General features: G+C 38.6%; 1 protein-coding gene across 1 annotated transcript in view; it reads right to left on the bottom strand.

Moving 5' to 3' along the window:
- Nucleotides 1–2,700: 2,700 nt before the first annotated feature.
- The window catches only part of RpL3 (ribosomal protein L3), a 44,071-nt gene continuing 36,832 nt past the window's right edge, over nucleotides 2,701–9,939 (bottom strand). Inside the window, exons 5-8 of the mRNA XM_067150060.2 lie at nucleotides 5,447–5,633; nucleotides 5,027–5,229; nucleotides 3,099–3,254; nucleotides 2,701–2,908 (exon numbers count right to left, since the gene is read on the bottom strand). Of these exons, the coding sequence (XP_067006161.1) occupies nucleotides 2,741–2,908; nucleotides 3,099–3,254; nucleotides 5,027–5,229; nucleotides 5,447–5,633 (714 nt within the window). The 3' untranslated portion in view covers nucleotides 2,701–2,740. The remainder of the gene's footprint in view (nucleotides 2,909–3,098; nucleotides 3,255–5,026; nucleotides 5,230–5,446; nucleotides 5,634–9,939) is intronic.

Below are 9,939 nucleotides of genomic sequence, written 5' to 3'. Positions count from 1 at the left end.
GCTAGCGTTATAACAGTATTGCCAACATACAAATACGGTAATTGCAATTTACTTTTCAAGTAAAAGACACGAGAGAAGCTTTAAACACAACTTTCCTACCGAAATGCAATCATTATCTCTATCACAATTAAAATTTTAACAAAGTAACAACTATTATCATCGTGCTTACTACGAGGTAGTATCGTGGGATTTATTTCCTTATGTTGGCAGAGAGAAATTGGCCACTGTAGCCAACTTTATTACACAGGAGTGACGGATCTATTTCTCTTATATGATCCTTGGTGCGACGTCCCAGTAACTGCGTGCAAGTTTGATAGTTATTAGCATTTCTCGTATGGAAACGTGTGCGACGATAAATTTTGTGAAAAGCCTAGGAAAGCACTGCATGTTGTATAACGCTGTTACTAGGATGTAAACCTACTTTATGCCTCACAATCGTCCGAGTACCTTCTTGTGATTCAGACCGGGCCAGAGGTATTCTGCGACTATTCCTCCTCGTGTTTTTAACACATTGCTGTCCGGCCCATCTGACGTATAACTGGCCCCTGTGGCCGGAAGGTTTTGGCAGACATGGAGTTATTGCAGGGTATCATAATTAAATAATTTTAGGTTCAGTCACAGTTATATCAGTCCACTTCAAAGCTTTTGGTGAGATTTCACATCTCGGCTCATTCTGGTATTGATATCTGATTCCTCCACCAAATCATTACAAACGAACAACTTGACATCACAACCTATATTTTCAGGTTCACTCGGCGAAATTTTAACGCCAGGCCACTCACTGCCAGAAATAGGGAGAATATTATCAACAGTACTTACATCTACACCATTTTTGCTATCTGAAGCATCAGGTCATCTCTCACATGGTGCAATAAACGTGTCATTCAACGCATCACTTCCACATAAGTGCACTAGAATTATCATTAGACAATTCATCTTCATTCTCCTCACAATCACGGGAAACATATGACAAATTACCAGCGTATACCACTGTTTTTGTCCAGGGCTGCCATTTTTGTTGACTAGATGGATACACAGAAGATATTCAAAAGGAAAAACAAATGCAACTGACGCACCAATACTAAAAGCAGCAGTTTTTCTAACAGCATTGTGTTAAGCGTCGGACCATCCCAGAAGTTTTTCTGCAGACGTATCTTACTTCTTTTGAATAAAAAAATATAGCAGGCTGCGAAGCTCAACCTGTAGTATTATAAGCAGTAAAGTTACATCACTGGGAATACATAATTTGTCTATGATGCCAGATTCAGAATGTTAAATTAGTAGTACTGGTAATATTTCCTCTCCATGGAATTGCAGTGTGCTAACTTTACATATGATGCACATACTCTTACTACATTGTAAGGAATCGTGTCACCAAAACATCGGTAAACGCAAGTTGTGGTCATAATATATTGAATGTGGGGGTGATAATGTACACCTACCTGTCAAAAGAATTGGAGCAAACTCAAGCATTCTCAGATTAGACATTCCACCCGTGCATAATGGTGGTTGCATATGCAGCAAGTTGCCTCGTTTAGAGTTCAAATACTGCACGCTCTAGTAGTGATGGGCAGTCTAAGACAAGGTCTCAAGACTAGCGCAGGCATTATTTCTCGTGAGAAATTTCAAGAACGCTGTCCCCACATTGTGCAGCGAGCAGTGTACCATAGGCCTACAGGTAGTCAGAGATGAATGTTTGTTCCAAATGGGCCTTCTCATTTTCGTAAATATGTCAACAAGCGACGTCTGCCACGACCCTAAGTGCTCTTGTTCTGTATTGATGTGTGTTTTGGTTGGAATGTCAAAAGTGATGGGAGTGGTAAAAAGTGCTTGTAGGGAAGAATTTCAATGAATCCAGGAAGTGACCAACATTCACATTAAGTACTTTGCACATGGTGTGAAAAGCAATATACTCAAGCATATGCAAACGAAAAAGCATAAGGGTAGTGTAGTGTGTAGAAAGGGACCAGAAACTGAACTTTTCTTTGTAAAAACCAGGATGTAAATCCTGTGATGAATGCAGAGGTTTTAAGTCATCTATCAGAGAATATGTGCTCGTAAATCGTCAACCACACGGGGCCTATGTTTTTGCAAAATGTCTTCTTTATATGCATCACATCTGCAGGTGAATGTATTTTCTGTTGCTACTGGTAAATGCAATAAAAGTTTGGAGGAAAGTTGTTTTAACTTTAAAACTACATCCTAAACAGAACAAGTTTCCTTTTTATATAAATATATACACACACACACCCTGATGAATAACATCTGGCACATTTATTATGTAGATGGACAGGTCACAAAAATCTAGGCAAAAAGGATGAATGTCCAATGATTTGTAATGAAATCTATGAATATATTGTGTGTGGTAATTCTTGGAACACTGTCAATTCATAGCACAAACATAGCGCTGCCATTGTGTGCACAATTGTAATAATTATGCTTAGAATTTCATTAAATAAGAATAAAGTCTTTGCATTATATATGGCGATATTTGCATATTTGGGACAGGCCAACAAGGGGCTAATATGTGCTTCCAACTTACTGCATTGGAAGATGCTAAGTTTTCAGATTGGTATAGGATGTTGGCTCAGGTAATTTTGAGCCTCCTAAAAATGGGTTATGTTTATTACGTATGATCATGAATGATACCGAAAAGTACTGGAGGAAAGATCTTGTGCATTAGGGAAGGAAACATAGCAACACATTCTGAATCCTTTATTAAGGCAACTCATGTACAGAATTATGAAACAACAGCTTCTTCCTTAACTCTGTCCTTCTTCAATGGACCCATGAATGCAGCTTTGTCAGCAGCAGTCTGGAATCTACCATGTCCAAACTTGGATGAAGTATCAATGAATTTCAAGTTTATCTTTTCCAATGCCTTCCTCTTAGTGTGAACCAGAAGGGACTGAAATTAAAAAAAAAAAAATTAGCACAAAGCAAAAGTTAACACCATACCTTAATACTTATGTAATTGTGAAAACCTCAGTCCTATCATTAAACATCACAAATTATCAGAATCCTTTTGGCTCTGTGATAATCATCATAGGCAACATTGCATTGATAAATGAACACAAATACTTTCGAAAAATATCCACCTTGCGCATGGTGATAACTCTCTTCTTAGGACCCATGACACACCCCTTCAACATCACAAAGTCATTGTTCACTTCACCATAATGAGGGAAACCACCCATAGGTGTGATGGTCTTTTCAGTAAGATCATATTCTGTGGATGCATTATTCATAACAACCTAAAAACAGAAAATAATTTCTAATCTTTGTCAACTGTACATACAAGATACTCACACTTCAAATAATTTCAGTGGTAAAAAATATTAATCATAACAGTCAGATCTACTATCAATCATCACATATGAAATAGAGGAATGCTTAAGGCCCAACAAGCAGCAAGTTTTGTTTTAATAAAACTGTATCACAAAAAAACAATGAGGCACATATGGACAGAAGCAACACAAAAAACCAACACCACCATCTGCTTAATCTTCCCACTGATCAATCTCGATAATCAGTTTTAAATCTCCACTAGTGTTTGACAACATTAGTTACGTCAAGAACTGAAATGAAATGTGGGTCAGATAAGCCCCAGTATCAAAATCATCTTTTCTCAAGACTTATGGAAGAGGAAAGAAGATACATTTTAGTTCCGAAACTGTTTTTAAGTTAAATAGAACAAGACTGACAAGTATCAAATGTGTAAAAAACACCATTAATTTAAATTTTATGTCTTAGAAGTTTTGTTAAAACACCATTGATTTGTTACCCACAGTTATGTTTTGTTCATAAAAATTAGTATCCTTTCCTCTTTAGCATGCCGTTCTTCTGGTTCATAAATGTTCTGATACTACTTGTGCGTAATATGGGTTCATCATAGCATTCAAGCTAGTCAATCCCTACTCCAATGCACTTACTAGAATGAGCAGTGTGCATATTTCGGTGGCTTGGTCCTAAAAGGGCCAATGTCAAAAAAACCTGTTCTTGAGCTATGAGCATTTGAAGCTTTGCATATAATTTTCCAATTCTTTTCAAAAACTATACTTTCTCTGTGGAAGTCACCTTATGAAACTAATTTTTTCCTATCGTATTCTTCAAAAATTACCAGGACTCCAATCTTTATAGGTAATCTAACACTGGCAAGGGCTTATTTAATTAAACTATAACTGTTCGTTTAGTACTGACCAGAGACATTGGCCTTTTTAATATGTTGCAAGCCAGGATACAACGCATTTGTTATCAGTTAATATCTCAATTTCGATAAAAAATGACATTGGCCCCTTTAGAACCAAGGCACAGATTTAATGGAATAATTGGGAGAAGTGTTCACAGCAGTCTGCGGCCTAGTCATTCCAGCTCTGGAAATTTGGGCTGTCAGATTGGCATCGTAGTACTGTTCGTCGAGAGAAAATGAAACCAGGAGTGAAACTACGACACAAATCTTGCAGCAGTTCTGGGTATTTTCAGTACTATTGCAGTGTCTATTGCACTGCAAAAGAGAGCCATGTATCTTAGATTCAAAGCAGAGGGACATTTTTGAACCAAGATGTTTCCACAGGTTTACTCAAGTCAGGTAAATACAGTATTCTGAATTATATGAGTAGATGAGAAGGGTAATAAATATAACTAGCTGAAAGAAGAGCTAAGGGGCATATGAACCATGAAAAGAATTAATCCAATAGACCAGGAAGCTGGCATGTGGAAGCCAAGGACTGAATGGATCCCATCTATACCAACACCACAGGGTACATGAATATGAAGTCTGTGCATCTCAGTTCTGTTTCTCTGCCCACATTAGCCACTCAAAAGTATGAATCCCTTATAGCAGCTTATATGAGCCATTCAGATGGAAAATTTCACCACCAAGCAAGCGTGTTAGAATACCAATTAAAAGATAAGATTAAAACCAAAGTTTTGAAGAATGAATCAATAACCCACATAACAAGCACCTTAATGACACCTTGGCTTGCAAACATATGAGCCGTTTCCAGATACATAAATACAGTATTACCTTTCCATCCTTAGCATGGATGCCCTGTCCAATGCGATATATCTTCTTGTTCATTTCAGTACGATGATGGTAACCCTTCTGACCAGCTCTTGCTACAGTGAACGAAACCCTACTAGGATGCCAAGCACCAATACAAGCAACCTTCCGTAACCCCTTGTGAGTCTTGCGAGGAAGCTTCTTCGTATGCCATCGGGATGTCACACCTAAAAGAAGAAGCATGTCAATCCAGTATCAAGGAAAAGAAACAAAAAAACATTCCACAATCCCAAGCATCTAGTATTAAAAAGTCAGTAGGAAGGCAACATGACTTTTACATCACATATCAGACATCCAAATCATCACACCTTAAATACCATGCAGTACTGTTATGCAAGTAACAGTCTATTAGCACAGACACAAAGCAAAATGCAGAAAACATACCTTTATAACCTTTGCCCTTTGTCACACCAATGACATCTATCATCTCATCAGGTGCAAACACCTGAGATACTGGTACAGACTTTTCAAGATGTTCACGTGCCCACTTAACCTTATCTTCTATAGTCCCACCATTTAACTGGATCTCCATGATGTGAGCCTTCTTTTGCCGCTTCTTCAGGAGTTTCATCTAGAGGATGAACAAATTTCCTTTGTGTGAATATAAACATAAACCACATGATTATACAGATTGCACAGTGCTATAGAATCTTATAAATGCTAATACCAACATAATCAACATCTAAACTAGCAGAACTCCCCAATTACTTGAGGACCTAAACTGTAACACCAATAGAAATGAAATATCTCCCTTTCTTCCATGGTCAGTAAGTGTACTTAGGATCATGACATGGTTCAGGAAATATTGGACCAGTTATGTCTGGTCCTACACCTCCCAGACAGCTCAAATTAAATTAGCTTGCAAACTAGCAATAGGGAATCTGATTTGTTTGAATCGCTTGAATCACCAAAATGATTCATTGCACTCACTATTACCACATAACAAGAGCCAAGAGCAAAACTATGGAATCATATTACCTGTCTTATGTTCTTTATAACAGCTAAAAGTTACCAAGAAGTGAAATGTTTTAAGGTAATCGCCAGCATATCCTTTTCAGATGTTGCAATCAAAAAATGCTACACCACTGTCCGACTAATCCTTTCCAAATTTAACTGGATTAGGAACTGGCTATACTTTAGCCTCGTGTCCGTAGATTTACTGGAACGTAAAAGAACTCCTGTATGGCAAAATTCCGGCACCTCGAAGTCTCTGAAAAAGTAGTTAGGGTGACAAAGGTAATGTATTATTATTATAAAATGATGCGTTACCACTAGTTAAGTAATTGAGTTATCAAAGTATCTGACCGTCTAAAGCAGGGCTGCCCACAGGAGATCAAACCTGTTATCTCTTAAGTGCAAGCAGAGCGCTATGTGAATCAAACTACACAGCCACCCGCTCTGTGACTTTTCTTTAGCACAGTTGTCCTCTAATATACTTCCGCTCCACAGTATAACCAGACAGCTCTGCGTGGATATACAAGATAGTATCCATATCCCCTCCGCAACTACTTCACCCGCATCTGCAGAAGTATTTATCCGTATCCGCGAACGCTTATCTGCGGATATTGCAAATATTTAGTAACTACAGTATATTACATCCAAGGTACTAAAACGGATAGATCTGTTAACATGATACAATATGCCCTATATCTGGCACCGGAACCCTCGACATTCGCAGGATTATGCGGGATTTCCTCTTGCGAACACTACCGCCAGATTGACCTTTGTTCCTTGTTCCATTGATTGCAGACCGGAGCCAGTTAGACTTAAGTCAGATCTACAGCTTTATGGTCTCAAGGCTCTCCTATAAAACAGAAGTATTTCTGCCGACCTATTTCACTTCTTTTGAATAAACAACACAGCGGGCTGTGCTATGTGGCATCTCTTCAAAATAACCGACATCCACGACTTACGTTGCATTTCGGACATCGTCTTCAAGTTATCACGTACAACTAGACACAATTACATATTGCACTGTCATATACCGAAGCACCTAATTATTATTATTATTGACAGATACTTCGCAAATGGGAAATATCCCGGTGGCAATGGTCACTCACAGTAGTGTAATTACTGGTATGGGCAAGTTTTCCTTCGTAAACAGGACCATAAGGGATTGGAATAATTTACCTGCAGCAGTCTTGATAGATTCTCTTCCGGTATCAAATAGTTTAAGAAGATGATTAGTGCTAGTGTTGTGATAGTACATATATCACACCCTCGCATTGTATGTAGAAGTAAGAGATATTATTGTCAGTATTCGATTTATTATTATTATTATTATTATTCTCATTGGTATTTCATTTGTATGTTTAGTCATTTATAAGCTGGGACATCTCCACGTATGTAGGTATGAGTAATTTGTTTTGCAGGAGTGGGAAAGCATTGCTTTAATAACTCTGATAATTTGGATGACTCATGCGGACATCCCAGCGTTTGTTGAGATATACTTGTTGTCGGGAAGTTCTATGAATCATATGTACATTCCAGTCTGAGGAGATGAGCTTGTTGTGGTGCTAGGAAAGTTTTATGACTCATGTAATACACCCCAGAGTTTGTTATTGTCTTGGGAGCAAGAAGTAGTTCAGGGCATGCTCTCGACGAGTATCGCCCATGATTGGCTGGCTAGGACCAATCAAGACGTATCATGTGAGAGGAAGGGGAATGCTGATGTCTATAAAGGTTAATCACTACAGAAGAGAACCACAACTGACGCACTGTACGAGTAGGAAGTAGTGCTGGATATACGGTATTCGAGTGACACGGCTGCAATGGACTGGACTTTAAACGTTCGTGGAACGTAGTCTTGTTATGTTCGTGGAAAGTGGCTGATCAAAAAATTGCGGAGGGCGTACGCATTAAGTATGTAGCATTTGTGGCGGCCTGGCATTATATGTTGGTGAAAGCTATCTCAGACTTTCCATAAATTATGTTCAGGGTCGACAAGCGTGTTACTTAAATGTATATATCTTTACAACAAATGTTAAAGTCTGTGAACACAGTATTACGAGGTACAGTATCTGTGTGATGTTAGAAGTGCTGATTATGAGAATTGGCAAGTAGTATTGATATAGAGACAGTGAAGTATTTATCTACATATATATGTACAATGTTCATAGGACTATCTACAAATGGTAGCTTAGTTCTCGCTTCTGTTTTCCCACTGTTTTCATTGTTGTTGTCGTAAATATGGAGTTTTCCAGCAATCTTTTGTGTGTGTATTATACACTGACTGACAGAGCAAATGCAACACCAAGAAGGAGTGGTTCGAAAGGGATGAAAGTTGGGGAAAAAACAGAGACGGCATTCAAAATGTAAAAGCGTGCAGAACCAAACGAAACCCCACGGCACTTAACGCCCTGAAAGGGCCTTGGCCTGCCCAGTGACCGCTGCTCAGCCTGAAGGCCTGCAGATTACGAGGGGCCGTGTGGTCAGCCCGACGCATCATCTCGGCCGTTATTCTGGGCTTACGAGACCGTGGCCGCCATCTCACCGTCAGATAGCTCCTAATTTCTAATCAGGTAGGCTGAGTGGACCTCGAACCAGCCCTCAGGTCGAGAGAAAAATCCCTGACCTGGTCGCGAATCGAACCCGGGGCGTCCTGGCGAGAGGCAGGGACGCAACCCCTACACCACATGACTGGCAAAAAAATTTAGGCTATGTATAAATTCCTAACTTCGTTTCGAGGTTTCAGTGATTTATATAGGCCTACCGGTATTTATTTCTATAACATGTTGTATATTTGATTGTTCTAAGGTTTAATAATTTACTACATTACAAGTGTTCACTTTAAAACCCCTAATCACAAAATTAGTTAGATTTACCCCATACCATAAGGAATATTTCACAAGAAACATAGAACAGTGACAATTTACTTCACGAAATACCTACCGAAATAGTGTTAAAACTAACACCGAAATCAACAGTTTTATTTCACCAAAAAATAAGGCCCTTAATCATAAGGATCTACCACTTTTGAGGATTTATGCCTTGCTTTCTTCGTTATGAAGAAAATTCTACCAATAATGTACCTCAATGGGCTTGTACACAGTTCGCAACGAGCTTGAAGTGTATATTACAGTTCCGAGAAGTGTGGGACTTGAGATGAAGTGAATTTCTTATTAAAAAATACTTCCTTGTAAGGTTAGGCGTATTTGACTTGTGAACCCTACTTCCGGACGGCAGTACACCACAAGTTGTCATTGATTCGAAAAGGATGGATAGCCGATTAGCAGATATGAATCAGAACTAATCAAAGGAGGATAGAGTTGCAGCTACCATCTAATGGTTCAGCTTTCAATTCATAAACTGGTATTCATTTTGGACACTGAATCATAATTAAATTCATTCAGCGCAATGATTAGGAATCTGTGGAGGCTCCTTTCGAGTACTTCATAGAATATTAGGGCCATAAACTTTGCCTAAAACATGAAAGCACATCTTCCTTTAACCGCTTAACATACCAATTATTTACAAAATTGGTATCTTTTTTACCTCATTTTTTACTGTTAAAATGGGCTATTTATTGAAAACTAATGACAGTGTTAACAATGAAAATATATTTTTCGAATTTAACAATGAAATATAAGCCACCGAAAAGTTCTTGTTTTAAAATCCCGAGTATACTCATATTTTTTACGGGTTCTAAAATAAATATCTCAGCACTAAAACGGCAAGTAATACAACATGACACTCAATACTGTTCACATGTTTGTGGCTGTGTGAAATGCCGTAAAACAAGGATCAAAACACAATGCTACATCGGGCGGGAAAGCCGCAAAAACGAACTGCCCGAGTCACCGACATCCACTACGGTTGAGTCAGAGACATCTGTTTGCAAAAATAGGACCCTGAAGTTATGATTTCGTAAACATTTG

The sequence above is a fragment of the Anabrus simplex genome, chromosome 6, assembly GCF_040414725.1.
Source record: "Anabrus simplex isolate iqAnaSimp1 chromosome 6, ASM4041472v1, whole genome shotgun sequence".
Classification (NCBI taxonomy): Eukaryota; Metazoa; Arthropoda; class Insecta; order Orthoptera; family Tettigoniidae; genus Anabrus; species Anabrus simplex.
The sequence above is the reverse complement of the archived record's forward strand: the minus strand, read 5'-3'. Positions and strand labels throughout refer to the sequence as shown.